Source organism: Petaurus breviceps, unplaced genomic scaffold (assembly GCF_028583685.1).
Source record: "Petaurus breviceps papuanus isolate PSGF00001 unplaced genomic scaffold, PetGlider_PUasm1.0 151, whole genome shotgun sequence".
In the NCBI taxonomy this organism is placed as follows: domain Eukaryota; kingdom Metazoa; phylum Chordata; class Mammalia; order Diprotodontia; family Petauridae; genus Petaurus; species Petaurus breviceps.
The window spans coordinates 31,257,156-31,278,321 of NW_027185712.1; the positions used below are offsets into that span (position 1 = coordinate 31,257,156).

The 21,166-nt window shown below is 35.7% G+C and overlaps 1 protein-coding gene across 1 annotated transcript in view; it reads left to right on the forward strand.

The window, feature by feature from the left end:
* Window positions 1-21,166, forward strand: part of ADCY2 (adenylate cyclase 2) — a 586,315-nt gene that overhangs the window by 467,411 nt on the left and 97,738 nt on the right. Inside the window, exons 14-15 of the mRNA XM_069076933.1 lie at window positions 1,223-1,320; window positions 13,709-13,793. Coding sequence (XP_068933034.1) covers window positions 1,223-1,320; window positions 13,709-13,793 — 183 coding nt within the window. The remainder of the gene's footprint in view (window positions 1-1,222; window positions 1,321-13,708; window positions 13,794-21,166) is intronic.

The window sequence follows — 21,166 nt, forward strand, 5'->3', positions numbered from 1 at the left end:
TCATAAGCCCATACATACATACACCTAGAATGTTGAAAAGGAATACATCAATGTTGCAAATTATCGTTTAAAATGCAAGATGGTAAAGCATCTGCAAGAGTCTAATCACAGTGAATATTGAAAGAAAATCACAAAGATATTTCTTATCCTTTTTACACTAGAGAACTTATATGTATTTTTTTTAATCTTTTAACTTTCATTCCCTGCTACAGAATAGAAATAGCACAAGTGAGTATGCCCTTCCAGATAGTGTTAAATGCAGTGTGAATACTCTGCTTGGGGAGCCTAGATTAACTGGAATTCAAAGAGCAATACTAGAGCTGTGGACAAGTTAAATAGGCCATTTTACTTTTTAAGGATCAGAAGCTTTATCAAATCAAAGTACATAGTGAATCTCTGTTTCTTAAACTATATTGGCTACCCCAGGATAGAGAACAACATCTTCATAAAAAGAACTTATTGCTTAATTGAATCCAGTCTACTAAGTGACATTAAGAAATACTTAGAGACAAACTTTTTTAATCTCCTTTTTTCTGAAGGAGTGATTTCACTGGTGTGAGAAACTTCCAGTATAAAAAGTTCCTTCATGATACAGATTGGTCTGTAATGTATAGTGTTAGAATATTGACTCCTTCACCAAAAGATTCAATGACTTTCCAGAGTGACACACCATAAGCTAGGGAAGGATTTGAACCTGGCTTCCCCTACCTCTATATCTGACCTGCTATCCATGACACCATACTGTCTCTCTGTATGTATCTATTTCCCAAATGGTATACCAAAGTTAAAAAGTCTATATAATTAGGCTTTGGGTAGTAAATTCACAAAATAATTTGATATTTTTGGAATGATCTAGATCTTTGCAGTTAACTTATTGTCCCCTAATACCCCTTCATTTTCTCAGGTCAGTTCTTTATTCTTTCTTTCAAAGAGATGTTCAATAACATACAGGAAGGACTTTGAACAGTTTTAGAAAGAAGAATTAAGACTTTCTGATGCGCCTCCCTTACATTGCATAGAGGGAGGAAACAGGTATGACAGAGTTAGACTTCAGATAACTAGTGTTAATTGACACTGAGATGAACACTGTAGTTATTTTGTTTTTATCATCATCTGTTCTTCAAGTGAGTGATGTGTGTCCTAGGTGCAAATTGGGCTGGTGGGTTTTTATATGTCATTCTCCCTTAAGAAACTTATTAATGACTTCTATTTTTTTTTCTAGTACAGAGCAACCACATTACCTGCATTCAAGTATTATGTGACTTGTGCTTGTCTCATCTTCTTTGGCATCTTTATTGTGCAGATACTAGTATTACCAAAGTAAGTATTTGTGATCATTTTTCCCCTTTATTGAAGTCTGTATTTCTTTTACACTGATCTTTTATGAACAACTCTGGGGCCCAGATTTTATCTGACAGCAGAAAAGTCATAATAAGGCAATCAAATAAATATCTTAACATGAAAACTGAGCATTCATTCAAAAAGCTTGATATTAAAAACAACAGTAGTAAAGAAGAAATGGGATGAACTCCACTTCTTTTGTTTCTTGGCATATTTTAAGAGTTCAGTCATCTCTTTCGACCCCCTGGAGGGTAAGCTCCAGAGATTGTCATAGGATCATAGAGTTTGTTTATTGGTCATTGGATTCAGCCACTTCATTTTTCATTTTAAGTGACTTTTCTGTATGGTGAGTAAATTCTTGAGGTTGGCTCTGAAGTCAGATCTTTTTGACTCCAAGCCTAGTACTCTATCTACTGATCCAACTAGCTTCACAAATAACTGAAGATAGAAACAAAAATCCAGAGTGTTACTTTTTTTAGAATAGACACATTCCACTATAATAAAGGAGCAAAACCTATCCTTTTCACTTTCCTTCTGATCCATCGATGCTCTTATGATTTCCCTCATTCATATCCCCTATTTAGATGTGGCCATGGAGAGGGACTGGAAGACAAAGAATCAACAAACTATTAGAATTGTGTGGGTACAATGGTATTTTTCCTTATGATATTTCATCACTTCATTGCAAAAATGTTTTTATTCCTTCAACCTTCTTCCCTATCTCTTCAAATGAAGAATAATGTTTGAGTTCTTTTGTGCCATGTGGTTCCACCTAATTTTGATAGATGATATAAAAGAAAAGTAAATATAAAATATAGAGATTGAATTCCTTCTAATTGTTGGAGATTTGGAAGAAGCTTTAGGAGAAAAAGTTTTATCCTCTAATTTGTTTTCATGTCAAAAACATGAAATCAGTTGGTAATGAACCACACCAATTCCCCACACATAATCCAACAAAGATTTTATTCTAATTGTGCAGATTATACATTCACACATTTATGTGATTCTATGAGTCTTACTCCATCAAACAAGGAAAAATATCTATAATTGCCAGAACTTTCTATAGGATTTTTGGACATAGACTGCAAAAAAGAAAAGTCATATTTCCAGAACCTTTTGCTTTATAAAACAGTTTCAGTCACTGGCATTACACAAGGTCATTTTGCTAATGACCTCTTAGTTTAATGTAGTCAATTTTGCTCTCCTTTATCACATCTCTTATCTATGTAGATCTTTGTTTTGGAAAGCAAAGCAAATTGCAAGTCAAATTAAACTTGTTCATACAGTCAATGACAGGTGTGCAATTATGTGCTTCTGAGGCTCTGGTACATTTGTTTCAGGCATAAGTTAAGATGACTTGGAAGAAGTGCTCCTTTTCAGTGATATTTTTCCCTTTGTTCTGAACCATTTCTGAAACTAATGGATAGAAAGGAAAAAAAATGTATTGTGCTTTTTTACTTGACTTAACTTGACTAAGCACTGGTAATATAATTATAAAAAGTGAAACCTGCCCTCATAGAGTTTACCTTCTAATGGGAGTGACATCACATATACAAGGAGTGATTTTTTCAATAGAATCACAGGGGTGAGTTGATCCATAGAGTAGTGAATTAACATACTCATTCCAGAAGAAATGGCACCATTAATTTGATGATTGTTGACTAAGAGAAAGAGATGGAAAAGTGGGGTGGAGGAGAGCGTGAATTGTCCCTCATTCAACACCATTTCCTACTCAATCAAGGACTTTCAGTGTAGGAGATCCAAAATTGAGTAGATTTATTTCTCAGGGAAAATGGCATGGCACCAGGAGGTCCAATGTGGGGAAAAATTAGTCCAGAAGGGAAGAAAAAAGACTGCAGAGTGAGAGAAGATGATAAAATTGTCCAGGTAGATGGCTACATGCTATATGAAGCAAGGTATGGAGGTCAAGTAGACATATGGGCTTAGTTTTATTGTCATTGAGTTGTTTCAGTTGTGTCTGACTTCTCATGATGTCATTTGGGATTTTCTTGGCAAAGATACTGGAGTGGCTTGACATTTCCTTCTCCAGCTCATTTTACAGATGAGGAAACTGACGCGAACAAGGTTAAGTGACTTTGGGGCGGCCAGGTAGCACAGCAAGTAAGAGCACCGGCTCCAGTGTTGAGAAGACCTGGAGATCGAATCCCGGGCTCAGACACTTAGCACCACACCCAGAAATAACTGGCCGTGTAACCTTGAGCAAGTTACTTAACCCCGATTGCTTAAAAATAAAAATAAAAAAAGGTTAAGTGACTTGCCCAAGGTCCCACAGCCAGTAAATTTCTGAGGTCAGATTTGAACTCAGGAAGTTGAGTCTTCCTGACTCTAGGACTGATGATCTATCCACTGCCCAGGTTGTTCAAGTACCAGGCTGAGAACTCCAAAGTTGAGAAGATTAATTTTCCCAGGTATTAAAACATGGACTAAGAACTTTGAAAAAGATTCTTAAAATCTTTTGTCCTTCTATGCCCTCTTTGTCCCAATGAAGGGATCATGGCAAAATTTTTCCAAACTCCACTCCTATGCATGTATATGAAAAAAAGAATTTCATATATGTGTGTGAAATAAAAGGGCCTTGTGAGGATTTGCTAAAATAGTATCAGTGATTTACCTTTTTGTAGTGCTTATTCTGTCAATCGAAGAATATTAAAACCTGAAGTCACCTGAGAGATAATCTAATCCAAATCCCTTATTTTCCAGCATAGGATACTGATACTTAGACAAAGAAAGTTGAAGAAGTTAGTGACAGGCAGGACCAGAGCCTAGGTAAAACAACTCTGAGGCCAGTGCTCAACCAGAATTGTAGTCAGCAGAGAAACAAAGACAATTTGGCATCTGCCAGATCCTTGGAGTTGCTTGACTTCATGCCAAGTGCTTTGTACTTTAGGAAATTTTCTATGGTTGAATTAAAACTGTTTTGACAATTAAGGTTGCATTTTCTTGGATTTTCTCAATTATCTCCCATTTAGTAACTAGGGGTGCTCTATGTTCTCCATTAAAGGAGAGTTTAAAAAAGAGAAGAAAGACACAATAAAGGAACAGAGAAGACAGAATAATATAGTTATTTTCATAAAAGGAATTCAAAGACAGACATTTGTTGTAAATGGATTGCTTAAGTTCAGAAGTTCTAAGCTTTGGTAAGGCCAAAAGTAATCTAATATCCACTCTGAGACCAATACTAATATGATCAGTGGAGGGAGAGCAGGCTAATTGAGGAGGGGTGAACTGGCCCAGGTCAGAAATATGAAGCAAGTTAAAGCATCCCTGGGATCAAATCTATGAGTTACAAGTACACTTTCAGTCTAGTTGGGATAGAGAGGGGAAAAAGAAGTAAATAAAGAAGAGAGAGAGAGAGAAAGAGAGGAGGGAAGGAAGAAGGGAAGGAAGGAAGGAGAGAAGGAAGGAAGGAAGGAAGGAAGGAAGGAAGGAAGGAGGAAGGAAGGAAGGAAGGAAGGAAGGAAGGAAGGAAGGAAGGAAGGAAGGAAGGAAGGAAGGAAGGGAGGGAGAGAGGAAAAGCTCTAATGGTGAAATTTTAATTATTTGCAGTCTTATGGGGGCAATTTTTGTGAGTAGGGGTAACTTCTTAGAGCCTCTTAAATCAGTTACGTTATATGTCTGCCTAACTGTAGGCTAGTCATGATTTTAATATTTGTAGCATCCACACCTGGTGTTTTGGGTTTCCTCTTTCAGCTTTTTTTTTCTTTTCTCAATTTTGATGTTTATTTCTTAGCAGCAATAAAAGTCATTAATGAATGGGAGTTACACAGAAAAAGTAAAAAATCTTCTAAGTATGAATCTAATGTTCAATTTTGCATGACTTCACTTTTTTTCCTATCTGTCAGGCTAAATATATTATCTAAACTCATGCATGGATAATTGCAAAAACAATTATGATTTATATTTGTTGATAAATTTTGATTAAATCTTGTGTATTCCATAAAGTCAAGTTGGACTTAGAACAATTATATTATGCTTGTGAAAAATGGGCATGTACCACTATCCTCAAAAAAATGCATTGGTGATTAATTAGCACTTCATCTCACTTAGATTTTTTTTCCTATTTTTCAGCTCACCGTTTCAGCAGTTCTTTTTCTTTGGGTGTTTTGGTTCAGGCTCTCGTTGGACTAGATGGCCTCTGTGGTCTTTTCTAGCTCTGAGATGCCATGGTATCATTTCAGATACCTTACTGCCATTACTATGATACCCCATACTAGAAAAGATATTAATTTCTCACTTGTAGAAGGGCACAATTCTTTTCTTGTGGAGTTGAGTAATAGATAACTGTCTCTTAGGTATTTGTCATTTATTCATACTTGGTGGAACCAAGTTTAAATAGCAGTAAAAGGCAAGATTAACTTTAAAAGCATAGCTTGCAAACTCAGAAGAAATGAAGAACTGGACACAGTAATATTTGGAAAACAAGCTTCCAAGGTATCTTATCAGATTCAACATGTATCTCTAGAGGCTGCTTTGCAGCAAAAATACCCTGTAAGTGTAATTGAAAATTTAATCAGACTTTAATCCGTGCCTCTTACCCTCCACAGGGATTTTGATTGGGCAGCTAATTGTAGTGCATTCTCTTCTTATAACTAGAAAAATATACCCTGGCTGGCAATAAAAGTTGATTTTCATTTTTGTTTTTCTGGGCCTCCTTAACTAAGTGAAGATAAAGGAAACTCCCTCTCCTTTTAAAAGTAAATCTAATCACAGGTTAAGGATATTGTTGTCAAAACTGGAACAGATATGATAGCCAAAGAACTTCAAGTCTGTAAACTTGTACCTTAAGTATTAAAATAAAAGGAAGAAAGAAATGGAGAAATTGCTTCTCAAATGAGCTGGATTCCAGAGGAGGTAAAAAGACAACCAATTATTTTCCCCTAAGAAATGAGTTTGTCTCTTATTAATATAGCTATTTTTAGTTCATTCACAGACTTTGTTCTCTTTTTTTTCTTGTCAGCAAATTGTCTACCTTATCCTTCTCAGGGTCACCTGTTAGTAATTATCAGACGGAAAACAAGCAGACAAGGGGGGCAGGGAATGTCCTAGTCTTTAAACAGCCCTTACTTATCCATAGGATCAATCCACTTGAATAAAATAACAGCACCAGAAATGACTAAAGAAAGAGTATATTTTGCCTCTGGCATGACAAAGAACAACAACTTTGCCTTTCTGTAAATGTTATCATATCTTCTATGATTTTTTTAAAGCAGCTTTACATTCAGCATGTCATCAAAACTGACTAATTTGCATGGACATCTTGGTATGCCTAATGAACCCCAAGATGTTATTTTTAAAACAGACAAGATTAATTGTTCTAATGAATGGCTTAAGAACAACTATCACTATGTCACAAAGCATTTCTGGATTTTTAAAAATAGAATGATGGTTCCTTTCATTTGAACAAGAATTCCATATGCCTTGAATACTCTAATACTATATAAATTCATTTGATAAAGGTAGTGAGTGTTTGACCTGCCTGAGTATCATGGCCTCAGCAGTATAATATATCCTCTTTATATTTTTGTTGATGCTTTTTGTTTTATATCACATTTATTTTCTAATATATACCCCCCCTTTCCCTATCCAGTGAGCCTTCCTTTATAAGACAATTTTAAAAGTAAAAGGAAGGGGGAAGCATTTGAATGAAACTAAACAACACATTGAACATGTCTGACAGTATATAACATATCTAACACAGTTACCCTACAGTTACACCTATCTAAAGGTGCATTTTCTCAACTTTTTTCTTGGACCACACTTGGTCATGTTAATTAAAAAGTGTTCAAATTCTTTTAGTTTGTATGGTCAGAGTTTTAGTATTTTTTTCCTGGATCTATTTACCTCATTCTGCATTAGCTCATATGGATTCTATTTGATTCTTTGCTATCACAAGAAGTGTTACAATTAATATTTTGGTATATGCAGGACCTTTTTTTATATAATGTCCTTAATGTATATACGTAGAGAAGGATGCTTATATAAAAAGTTATGAGTATCTCTATAAAATACTCTGAGAAAGATTCTTTTCAATGTAAGTGAGTATCTGAAAGGATGAACAACAACAGTGTCATCCAGCACACTGTCATCTAGTATGTATACAGTATAACACTTTAAAGTTTGTAAATTATCTCTTATTTTATTCTCACGGTAACTCTGAGAGGGAGATAGTATTATCCTCATTTTACAGATGAGGAAACTTAGGCTAAGGGAGATTAAATGACTTTTCCAGTGTCACATAGCTAATAAGTATCTGAGTCAGGATTCAAACTCAGAACTTCCTGAATCTATACAGCACTATCTTCTATACACCTAGTTGCCTCTGTGAGGTGATTTGTTTAGCCATTGCTACTCAATGAGCCACATACAGAGGATCCCTTATCAACCCCATGACTGAGCAGAACAGCTTTGGAAAGAATATAGCCATTAGAAATTTCCAGAAGAATTGTCAGACAACCTCTATGAGGTTGTTTAACTACGTCTTTCTTATCAGAAATACACTGGGAATGGATTCAAACATTTTTTGGAGGACAATATGTCTAAACTCTTAAAATGTCTGCATTTGATTTAAATTTTTTTAATATTTATTTTTTTAATTTATGTTATTTTAAAATATAATTTAAATTTAAATATAATTTAAATAAAAATAAATTTAAATATATTTATTTGATTATCATTTATCAAATAAGTTTTTATTGCCTAAAATATACAGAGCATTATGGGAAACCCTTGTTGTATAAATACAAAAAAATGTAAGAGTCCATGACTTCCAGATACCTATAATCTCTTGGGGGAAGAAGGGGAAGAACAGGACATGTAGACACAAAAAAATATTTACAAAACAAGTATAAAAAAATACTAAGTCCTGATAGGATTCTCCCCAATAAAAGTCTTATGTACGATGTAGTACTTGAGTTAAACTTTGTAGGAAGTTAAGGAGTCTAAGAGTTAGGAGTTCACTTTAGGCATATGTAAAGCCAAGCACTAGCGGCTTTCCAGAGGACTGCTGCTGTGAACAGCTTTAAGATTCTGATTACATAGTATAGTGAACTCTCTATTTATTCAGCAGTCAATTAAAGCAAAACATTCACAGAAACCAAAGTACAGCATTCACAATGTTTTAACAAATTATTACTAAAGTGGCCATATAGTTTTCACCAAAGTGGCCACATAGTTTCAAACAAAAGATATCATTCAATAAATCCTTAACTCAATCATCCTTAAGGAGCAATCCTCCTTACGGGATACAAAGTACAAAGGTCAAAGTTCTCCACCCCCAGTCACAGTAAATCATAATCTTCTCAGTCAGCATTAAGGACCCAAGAAGAGGTCTTTTCATCTTGACTCAAGGCTGGTTCTCAGCTTCCATGGTTCCTCTTCCATGGTCCCAGCTACCCAACTGTCACCTGGATTCAAAGGGTAGGTAGCTCTCATCTCCTTGTCCAGTTCCTCATCCAGTTCCTTGTCCAGTTCCCATTCCATATTAAAACTCACATTGTCCAGTCCACCTCAAGCCCTTCACAGTTCCTGTTTCTGGGAAGACAAAGCTTAACAGAGTCACAATAATATACATACACATTGCCAGCACCATCATCAATTCACTATCTGCATGTGAAATCAACACAGACCCAAAAACAAACCCAGGAACTATATGAACACAATTTCAAAACAATTTTCACACAAATAAAGCCAGATCTAAATAATTGGAAGAATAATAGCTACTTTTGTGTAGGCCAAGTTAATATAATAAAAATGACAATTCTACCTAAATTAATATACTTATTCAGTGCCATACAAATCAAACTACAAAAAAATTATTTATAGAGCTAGAAAAAAATAATTATCAAAATTCATCTGGAAGAACAAAAGATCAAGAATGTCAAGGGAACTAAGGAAAAGAAATGCTAGGGAAAGTAGCCTTGCCATACCAGATCTTAAATTGTATTATAAAGCAGCAGTCATCAGAACTGCTTGGTATTAGCTAAGAAATTGAGGGGCAGATAAGGGGAATAGGTTAGGTACACAAGACAGTCAATGATTATAGCAATCTTCTTTTGATAAACCTAAAGACCCCAGCTTCTGGAATAAGAACACACTATTTGACAAAACTTTCTGGAGAAACTGCAAAACAGTATGACAGAAACTGGGCATTGACCAATATCTGACACCATATGCCAAAATAAAGTCCAAAAGGGTACATGATTTAGATATAGTCTGATACTATAAACTAATCAGCAACGAATAGTTTATCTGTCAGATTTATGGAGAATAGAGGAATTTATGACCAAACAATAGAGAACATTATGAGATGCAGAATGGATAATTTTGATTACATTAAATTGAAAAGATTTTGTACAAACAAAGCCAACATAACCAAGATTAGAAGAGAAGCAGAAAACTGGGAAAGATTTTTTTCTAGTGTCTTTGATAAAGGCCTCGTTTCTAAAATATATAGAGAACTGAGTCAAATTAACAAGAATACAAGTAATTCCCAATTGATAAATAGTGAAAGGATATGAACAGGCAGTTTTCAGAGGAAGAAATTAAAACTATCTATAGTCATATGAAAAAATTCTCTAAATCACTATTCATTAGAGAAGTGCAAACCAAAACATTTCTGAGTTATCACATCTCACCGGTCAAATTGGCTAACATGACAAAATAGGAAAATGATAAATGTTGGAAGAGGTGTGCAAAAGCTGCAACACTAATTCATTGTTTGGTGGAGTTGTGAGCTGATTCAATCATTCTGGAGAGAAATTTGGAATTATACCCAATGAGCTATAAAACTGTGCATACCCTTTGATCCAGCAATCCTACTTCTAAGGCTGTTTCCCAAAGAGATTATAAAAATGGGAAAAGGACTAAAAAAAAGTAATTCCTATGTGCCAGGCACTGTGTTAAGTGTTTTACAAATATTATCCTATTTTATCCTTACAACAACGCTATGAGGCTGGTGCTGTTATAATCCCCATTCTATAGTTGAGGAAACTTAAATATACTTGTTACCTCAAGGTTGTCACTCCCCCAAGGTCATACCTAATGTCTAAAGGCCAGATTTAAACTTAAGTCTTCCTGACTCCAAGCCCAGTCTTCTTTTTTTTTTATTTGGACTTTATTTTATATTATTTTTGTTTTTTGGAGAAGGAAAGGCAGGGTAGTTTGGGATTAAGAGATTTTCCCAAGGTCACACAGCTAGTACATGTCAAATGTCTGGGGTCGGATTTGAACTCAGGTCCTCCTGACTCCAAAGCTGGTACTCTATTCACTGCACCACCTAGCCACCCCCTCCCCCCAGTCTTCTTATTTATTTTGCCACCTGGTTGCCTCATTAATATTGGGATTTGGAATAATTGCAATATACTATTGTAAGAATGGTGGGGAAATTCAGTCAATTGCCCTTCCCCAATCAAAGTGACTAACAAGATGCTCTGGCCTTGATATGTTTGTCAGGTGAGAACACCTCTGCTGAATCATTTAATCAAAAACATTAAACTAGATGATAAAACTTCTTAATTACTTTAAAAGAAATGAAATTCATTAGATTTAGTGAAATTGTGCTCTAAAGGAAATATTGAGATTGGCTATAAAGACTCAGTCATACCTTGCTTATCTTATGTAAAATAGCAGGCCAGTTCAGAAGTGAGCATTCCAGTGTAGGGCTAGCCTAGGGGTTAGTTGCAACTTTAGCTAAGCTCTTGAGAAGGAATCACTGGGGAATGGGGGGAGGGGGAGGAGAGACTCTGTCTTCTCGACTCTCCCCCTTGACCAGAGTAAGAGACATTGCAGACTTCAAAAGGTCCAGAAGATTTGGTTGTCCCAACAGCATTCCAGCCATGTGCCTGAAACAGCAATGACTGATAGCAGTGTCTGAATCAGGACCTGAGAAGAAACTAAACAACTTAGGAAAGGCAATTTCAGGACTCCAAGGAGCCCAGCAAAAAACAAACAAAAAACTACACCATGAGGAACTTCATGAGAACGTTCATAAAAGAGAAAAAGATTTCCAATGATCAAGAACTATTAGTTTACCCCTTTGCCACATGAGCTTTCTAAACTTGAGCTCACTTTTCCCTAGACTCTTTACTTGTAGAAGACTGTGGTAGAAGACTCCCAGACTTTGGGAGGAATATATTTTGTATGACTTCTTCTTTCTGTACCATCTTAGTGAATCCTCCTAATCGGAAGCTAATTGGGTCTGGGTGGCTAATTAATTCCAACTGATGATTAATGGGCATAGTAAACCAGTGGTGGTACATGATAAACTATGGCAGAGGTTCCCAAATAGTGGCCCCTGGAAATCTTTATTTAGCCCTCTAATTTTCTTTTCGAAATTTGTACAGTTTCAAAAAATATATAAAATATTCTTTTAAAAAAAAACAATGCATCTTAAATTTAATGGGGAGTCCAGGTAGCACAGTGAGTAAGAGCACTGGCCCCAGAGTCGGGATGACCTGGGATCAAATCTAGGCTCAGACACTTAGCACCCACCCAGAAACACCTGGCCATGTAACCTTGAGCAAGTTACTCAACCCCAATTGCGTAGGGGTGGCCAGCTGGCGCAGTGAGTAAGAGCACCGGCCCCAGAGTCGGGATGACCTGGGATCGAATCTGGGCTCAGATACTTAGCACCACACCCAGAAATAACTGACCGTGTAACCTTGAGCAAGTTACTTAACCCCGATTGCTTTAAAAAAATTTAAGATTAATGAATTTATTGTAAATTTGTGGGGTTTTTCCTGCATTGAAATTTTGATGATGCAATATCCTATCATGTAATGATATAGTATCATATTATAAACAAGTCATTATACCCATATATTCCTGCTGATGCATTCTTGACTTCCTGACAATGCTTAACATGCTTGCCTGCCAACTCTTGCTTGTTAAGACCTATCAGAGGACTTGACCACTGATCCATTATAATTTGCATTTTGTATGTTTATTTGGAAAATAATGTAATCACTATGACTTTAACTCCATTATCCAACAAATGAAATGTATGAATGATTTTTCACAATTTTCTTATCTTCTTTCCTTGTGCTTCCATGGTTCCCTTATTTTTATTCAGTGTCACCCTCCTGGGAGTGACACTCAATTGCATTAGAGGCTACTACTGCCCTCCTGGATCATTCCAGCACCCCCCAGGGGGAAGTATTTCCCACTTTGAGAACTTCTGCATGGTACTGAAGAACTATCCCCCTAAAATTTTCTCTAGAACCCTGAGGGTAGAAATAAACCGCAAACCACCAATGCAATTGGAGTTTGGTATAGTAGCCCTAGAGTCTACAGTACACTATTTCCAAACAAATTCACCAAAAATAATGCTCTCCATTTCTGGTATAATCTATGACATTTTAAGAAAGTATAATGCAAACTTTATGTAACACATACATAATTTAGGGGAAAATAGCTTTTAAATAGCAATGTCATCGGGCATTTGGACATTTTGTTCAGGGCTTTTGGAATAATCTGAACTTTTTGTACTTTTTCAGGGAAGTGACAAGGAAAAATTTAAGTGAAGCTAATAGTTTTGTCATTTTGCCTAAGACTAATCCTCAGTAATGTCATAGAGTATATCTCCAATTCCCACAATCCAGGGTCTTGTAAATTACTTCTGCTTACCTGCTTTTATAGAAATTTTTATGCTGTCCAGTAGAGGTAGTTTAGTCTTTTAGGGACTCCCAGGATCAAAGGTACTCCCGAGTGCTGCTGGAAGGACTTCTGTGATCTTTCCCATTGCTTATGATAGAAGAAGGAGTAGGCTCCAGGGAAGTACAAGGGTTATAAAAGGAGGACTTTAAGGACAGTGGTTTCCTTAAGAAGCAATAATAGCAAAAATAATTTTTTTTTTTAAAAAGAAGCAGTAATAGCAACATCATAAGGTGTGTAAGGGAGAAGTGGATGGAAAAAGAGGCATTACCAATTCCTAGATAGTGATCCTTCTCTAAGTCACATGTTCATACATGGAAAACATCTTCATGACTGCACTACAATTTACAAGAAACTATTTGAGTCATATCATTTGAATCAAATCAAATTGAACTGAGATATCTTTCCAGTCACACCTAATTATATTATAATGGCCTAGAATCACTTGATTTGAAAATCCAAAAATCTGTTCTCAACTTATTTTCACAGACAGACCCAAAACACACACACACACACACACACACTCAATAGATTCAGGGGTGGATTAAAGGGAGATAGGTTATTCGCTTAATGTGTAATCCTAAAGGTCATTTAGATTAGCCTCTCATAGAAAAAAATGATTGGGATAAGTTTTAGAAGTAATTTTTGGGACCCTATTATCTCTATATTAACCTTACTTTGTTTTTGTTGTTGTTAGAACATCTATTCTTGGGATTTCCTTTGGAGCTGCATTTCTCTTGCTTTCCTTCATCCTTTTCATCTGTTTTGCTGGACAGCTGCTGGTAGGTACTCTTTGGTTTTAACTTATTTTAAAAATTATATAATGAAAAAGGAAAAAGAAAGACAGAGAGAAAGAAGGAAAGAAAGAAAGAGAAGGAAGAAAGAAAGAGGAAGGAAGGAAAGAAGGAAGGAAGGCCAAGACCCTTTTTTTAACTGCTCAAAATAATGACATTTTCTAGGGAAAAAAATTATCTGTTCAGAAGATACTGCCAAGAAAGAAAATAAGTATATATCATTCAATAAATAAGTCCATAAAGGTTTAAAAAAATATAAGTCAACCCAGGAAATGTAAAATTGTGCCTGTTTTTGTGTTTATTTTATGTTCATTTGTTTTTTTCCTTTGGAATTATTTTACAGAAGTTTAGAATAGTTGATCATTAGCTGTGACTAATCTAGTAGTTAATGGGAAAATTAAATAAAGAAGTAGATTATATTGATAATTCTAAATATGTAATATTGAAAATTATTACATATTAAAATATTCTAAAATAGTAATCATTTCACTTTAGTGAATCCCACGGTTACAAAAGTGTTATGTATTTATATTTCTTAGTTCAAGTCAAATTATATTGTTTCATGATTCTAGCAAAGTTAACTGGAGAGAAAACATCCATAAAGATCTTTACTTCATTTAAGTGTCATATTGAATAAAAGAGGAAATTGACATCATTGTCTACTTATGCATGTGCATGCGAAATTTGCTTTGTGTGAAATGATGTTCCTAGCTTCTTTTTCACTTTGATTTCAAAACTGCTTTTGAACAGCAAAATGTTTGGCCCGTTCATTGGTGAGACTGTTGCATGACCTACTTCTTCTATCACATTGTAAGCTTGTACAAATGCCAATATAGATTTCTTTAGTGATCGTTGGTTAGAGCTCCCTCATGTGTCTTTGTATTGTAATATCATTTAGGTTGTTCAGAGGCCAAGCCATTTTACCTAAACTATCAATACAATTCACAGTAGTATTTTATTTTTCCTTTGATGAGTACATGTCACTCTCTGAAGAGATGATCTTTATGGTCTCTTCCACCTTTGAAATTCTATGTCACTTATTTGTAATTCCCAGGGTATATATCCTAAAGTCTGTGAATTGTCCACCCTTGTTACAAAACAAGCATTAGAAAATTCTCATAAAGGAAAATGTTAAATTAATGTCACAATGGACATTGTACTATACTGGCCACATTTTTTATTCATTTGCATTTGACAAGTACTTAATAATTACCTACTCTGTGCCAATTCCTTAGCTAGGTGCTAGGGATGGAAGGATAAGAATGTATTTATCTCTTAGAGCTGGGCCCACTTGCTGTTGGGTGTTACAGCATTCTGGGGCTCTGATTGAATGCAGACATGCCTCAACTACTCCACCTGGTTTTTCAAATTGTTCCAGAAAAGGAACTGTGTCTTCTAATTCATCCAAAATACCATCCCACCTGGGATATAAGGCAAATGAGCTACTAGGATAGCCTAGAGTTGTTGTAGGAAAAATGAGTAAGGTTTACATATTTACCACTTTTAGCACCTCTACTACAATTTAATATTCCCCCCCCCAAAATAAAACTTCATTAAAAAAAGAAAAGAAAAGAAAACATAACCATTTTTGAGTGAAGAAGCATAGAGGATCACACATCTTCCTCACAGTTATCAGGCTGACATTATGTGAAGCAACTTCTACATGTTATAAGAGGAGGCATTCATCACATACCATATATACTCTCTATTCCATTTAATGAGGGCTTTTAAAAAAAGTCAAATCAATTTATTTTAAGTTTTCCCTGACAACAGAATATAGCCTTATATTTTGTCTAAAATTATTAAATCATTTTGCTTTACTATATTATTAAGTTTGAGCCCTTAAGCTAATTTCCCCTTTCCTTTCCACTGTCTTTAATCAATCATAACAAGAAGAAAAATAGAATAAAATAATAATTACTCTTTGCTGCAGCTTTCGTGGATTTGGGAAACTAGTTTCATTTTTCTTCAAGTTAAATGTATATGAATATACATTTTATATGTGTGTAAATAAGTGTATAGGTTCCCTATATGTATATGTGTTCTATACATATGTACTCAAATATTCATTCTTCTTTGCCACAGAATCTTTTACTTTTTCTACTATATTTGTGTCGTCTCATAATATTTATCAATGGTGGCCTCTAGTCTTTCTAGTCATTTCCCAGGCCCCTAGCAGTCAGAAAAAAATAGATAAGGAAGGCTCTCATATCATAAATGCTAGGTGTTTTATTTTAATATTGTGGTAGAATCAGGAAAGAGCTAGAAACCATAGTGGTTAGAGCACCAGACCTGAGTCAGGAATACCTGATTTCAAATCAGGCCCCAGGTGCAAGACCCTCGAAAAGTCACTTAACTCCTCTCAGCCTCAGTTTCTCATATATGTAAGGATACTAATAGCAGCTATGTCCCAGGGTTGCAATGAGAATCAAATTAAATAACATAGGTGAAGACCTTTGCAAATTTTAACTACTATTATCCAAACAAGATAATGCACCAAGAGTACAAATGATAGACTACTTACCTCCTCCCCAGGTGAAAGCCATTATTTGGCAAGATTCATAAGACAAAATTGGAGTGACTTATTGAAATGTAGGATCTTTCCAGCCTTGAAGCACCTGAGATCATTCATTAAGCCTCCATCTAGTGTTCAAATTTAATCCTTATGTAGTTGAAAGTGGGAGGAAAACATGCATACTTGCAGTCCAAATTGTCCCAAGAATAAGTACTATGCCCTATCCAAATCACTTCATTATTTATTTTAATATGTTCAAATAAGTATAGATTTCATTCAAAATGTCAATGAGGCTCTGCATGTTACACTACCAAAAATCAATGTGGGAGATTATTTTTATTTACATTCTAAAAATATACATCCTTGAGCACAAAGAGAATTCATTATTGCCCATCCTAAATATTGAATTGTCTCCCTGACTTTTTGTGATTTACTAAACATATGAGGGTTTTTCTCTTGTTAACATTGTTATTTATAAATGTGTGTTGTGCCTTACCAAGCTGACTGAAATGTATGCCTTATATTCTCCCTGTACTGAATCAATATTTTATTATGGTGAAAAATTAAATTCCTAACTTGGATCTCTTCTGGAACTAGGAAACCCAGTATTTAATAACCTTTCTTTATGAAGAAATCTGAGCACTTGTAAAAAGGGAAATTAAAGTACAGTTTAACAAAACAAAAAAAAAAAACAAAAAAAGATTTAAATCTCGACTCCCAGGCCTATGTCATTATTACACATTTTTCTTCCCAATGTTTGGTTATAGGGAATCATAGTTTTAAAGTTGAGAGGGATCTAAAAGATCATTTAGTCCAACCTCATCATTTTAAAAATGAGGGAACTGAGAACCAGAGAGGTCTATTGACCTGCCCAAGGTCACAAAAAGTAATGTCATATAACCAAGATTTGAACTCAGGAAGTATGACTCCAGACTAGATCTTTTCCCACTCTACTTTGCTAGGGAAAAAAGTCATACAAGAAGACTAAAATCCTTTGCGCATTTCAAACTGTATTTGAACTATGGGGGTGGAAGGAAATAAACATTGGCAAAACATAAAAATGTTTTCTTTCATTTTATGAGAAGATTTAATCCAAGTAAAAATTTCAAATAGATATTACTAAAAATGAGTGAGTAAACTAGTAGAAAACAATTTATTAAGTGCCTACAATATCTTAGGCACTGGAGATAAAATACAAAAGCAAATCTATTCCTGTCCTCAAGGGATATAATGGGAAAATAATAGATAGAGGGGAATGATGACTGAAAAAAAATTATCTGTAGAATCATAAGAATGACAAAAATTACTTGAGGGAGAGGAAGAGGGCAAGTATGAAGCCAGGCAGATGGCAAGATGTCTAGAAGGAATGGATAGATGGGAAACAGGCTTTGAGGCTGGCTAGATATAATGGGCAAATTTTCACCCATCAATCAAAAGAACTTAGCCCAAATCACAATATACTACTTTGCCCAAGGCATGGTTTCTAGAGGTCTGGTCTGGACAGTACCATTCCAGATGGGGAGAGTAGGGGCAAGAGGTAGTAAGATAAGACAGATGGCCATGTGCCCAGGGAATGATAAGTCAAAAACAATTCATGTGTGGGTATATGTGTGTAGGCAGAGAGAGAAAGGGAGACAAATAGAGACAGAGAGAGAAAAAGAAAAGGTAAGAAAGAAGGAAGGAAAGAAGGAAGGAAGGAAGGAAGGAAGGAAGGAAGGAAGGAAGGAAGGAAGGAAGGAAGGAAGGAAGGAAGGAACGAAGGAACGAAGGAACAGAGAGAGCCTGATCTTAGAATCAGAAAACCATGGCAGAAAATCCTGCCTCTGACAAACTGGTTCTGTGAACTTGGGCAAATCAAAACCTTTCTGTGCCCTAGATATCTCCCTAAGACTTATAAGTTGTGAATTAGGTGCCAGTGTGCACTAGTCGAAGAAGATTCCTCAGAGGGAGTTCTGTACATCAGTGAAAGTGCAGCTTACATCCCCTTTCCACAGGCACACATGAGCTGTTTTGCAAATCATCCCCCAGATATCTTGCCATCTACCCTCACTTTCTCTCTCCCTCTCCCTCCTTCTGTCCCCCCTTTTCTCTTTCTCTCCTTCTCCCTTCCCCTCACCACATATATGTGCACATATTACATACATAACATATAAGTATGCACATATACATATTGCTGCATATATATCTGCATATATATTCTTATTGTACTGAAATTTTTCATCTAATGCCAGAGGTCTTACATGCTTTATGTTAAAATCCTCCTTGTCCTTCTAAATCCAGTTGAAGCAAACCTCTAAACCCATGCCAATGAAGACTGACCTCTCCTTTCTCTGTTCTCTTGTCTTCCTGGACTGTACAGGGCAGGTTAGGCTATGCTTTTGTTTATAAGCCTTGTATCCCCAAATAAACTAAAAGATCTTGGGGCCAGGGACTACATAGTGTACTTTCTTTGTATTTGCTTAAGCATATAATACATTACTGGCTCAAATCCTTGTTGAATTGTGTATTGGCTTAACTTGATGTCTTTTGAAGTTGTCATTCCTTCCTCACCTCTGCTTCTTAAAATTCCTAATTCCCTCAACTGGCACATACTAAGTGGAGTATTTAATAAACTTTCCCACTGATGTTACTCTCTTCTACCTCTCAAAAAATCTTGCATTTATATATTTATTGTATGTATATTGTACATGCTTACATAGAGATATGCTTTTTCCTCTGATAGAATATAAACTACTTTTCTCCATTTGTGTGTGTGTGTGTGTGTGTCCCAAGAACCTATTACTGTTCCTGGCATTGATAGTCCATGCTTAATAAGTACACAATGCAGTTGTCTCCTATTATAAAAATGATAAATATAGTTTCTATGTCTACCACCTTAACATTGGACACTGAGAGCAAAGGATTTCCCAGGGCTTGAAAAATTTTTTAATGGAAAACTGAAATTGACTATAATGTAATTTAAGGCAAGAACTAAATAAAACTGGCAGATCAGAGGGAAACTTAGAGGGCTATTGCCCTCTAATAAAGTTCTCTATGAGAATATATATTCTCATATATACATATAATAAAATAAAAATAAAATATCTCTGTGAGTCAGGTCAGCTGCCAGAGTCTCATGTCAGCTGCTTTGCTATCAAAATCAGGTGCAAGTTGGATGCTATCACTTGCTATGATATATAATTCCCTTCCTTGAAAACCACAGAGAATGTGGAGATTATAAAATTCCACTCTCATTAATAGTACCTGGTATTTATAGAGTGCTTTAAGATTTGCAAAGTGCATTACACATATCTCATTTGTTCTTCATAACAACCCTGTGAAGTAGGCATTGTTAGGGTTTTTTGTTGTTGTTTTTGTTTTTATTTTTTTTGAGGGGGGAAGGCAAGGCAATTGGGGTTAAGAGATTTCCCCAAAGTCACACAACTTGTTAAGTGTCAAGTGTCTGAGGTAAGATTTGAACTCAGGTCTTCCTGACTTCAGGGCTGGTGCTCTATTCACTGCACCACCTAGCTGCCTCTGTTTTTAATACTCATTTTACAAATGAGGAAACTGAGGCTGAGAGGAATTTCAATCTCTCCTGCTATTGCCCTCAGATTTTCCCTCTGACATGCCAGCTTCATTTAGCTCTTGCCTTATAGCTAATATCTAAAGCAGTATCTGAACTCATCATCTTGATGATAAATCGAGCATTATATTCACTACATCTCCTGCCTTCCAACTGATGACAAATGATGAATATCAGAAGATCATACACCTAGAGTTTAAAGGGACCTCAGAGTCAATCTCAGCCAACCCCACTCATTTTGCAAAAGAAGATGAGGCTCAGGAGAGGCTAGGTGGCACAGTGAATAGAGCACTGGCCCCAGAGTCAGGAGGACCTGAGTTCAAATCCAGCTTCAGACACTTAACACAAAAACTAGCCATGTGACCTTGGGCAAGTCACTTAACCCAAACTGCCCTCCAAAAAGCAAAAAAAAAAAAACCAAGAAGATGAGGCTCAAAGAGATTAGTCGATTTGCTTCATATCACATAGATAGCAAATTACATAGTAGAATTCAAACCAAGGTCCTCTTTACTCCAAAACCAGATCTCTTTCCACTGAGCTGTGAAGCCTATAGAATTGTTATTAATACAGTGACTTCAAGGAGATGTTGCTCCCATGTCAATCCTGTTACATGAAAGCACTGATATAGATACTCTCCACAGGAACTGATCACCCTAGTATAGGCTACTGTTGAAGGTGTCTCATCATCACTGCTGCTCATGGTTCTCTTTCTCAAAGCTACTACTAAAGAAGTTAATTTCCATACTTAATATGGCATGACATTGCTCTTGGAACCTTTCATGGTGTTATATATTAAGAGCAAATTATTATTTGCAATTCCTCCATTCCAATTCTCTCATTTCTTTTGTCATTTTTTTGTGGTGCTCATATATATTTCACCTTCTTGACATCTGTATGATGGGAGGGAGGATGTAAGGAAGAATGGCACTTGCTATCAAAAGATTTCTTGAAGGATCTGGTGGTCTTTAACCAAGAGAAGACATGATTTAGGGGTGCCATAGAGTTGTCTTAAAGAATTTGAAAGGTTGTCATTTTGAGGAGGTATCAAAATTGTGCCCTCATGAGGAACAGTGAATGGAAGCTGCAGAGGGGTAAATTTTGTATTAGTATAGGGGAAAACTTCATGACAACTAGAGCTGCTGAAAAGTAGAGTGGACTGCATTGGAAATCAGTGAGATTCCAATTAAGAAGGGTATAAAATGGTATTTATGTACAGGTATAGATTATATTAGATGACCCCCAAATTCTCTTCCAGTTTTGAGATTCTGTGTTTCTGTGAAA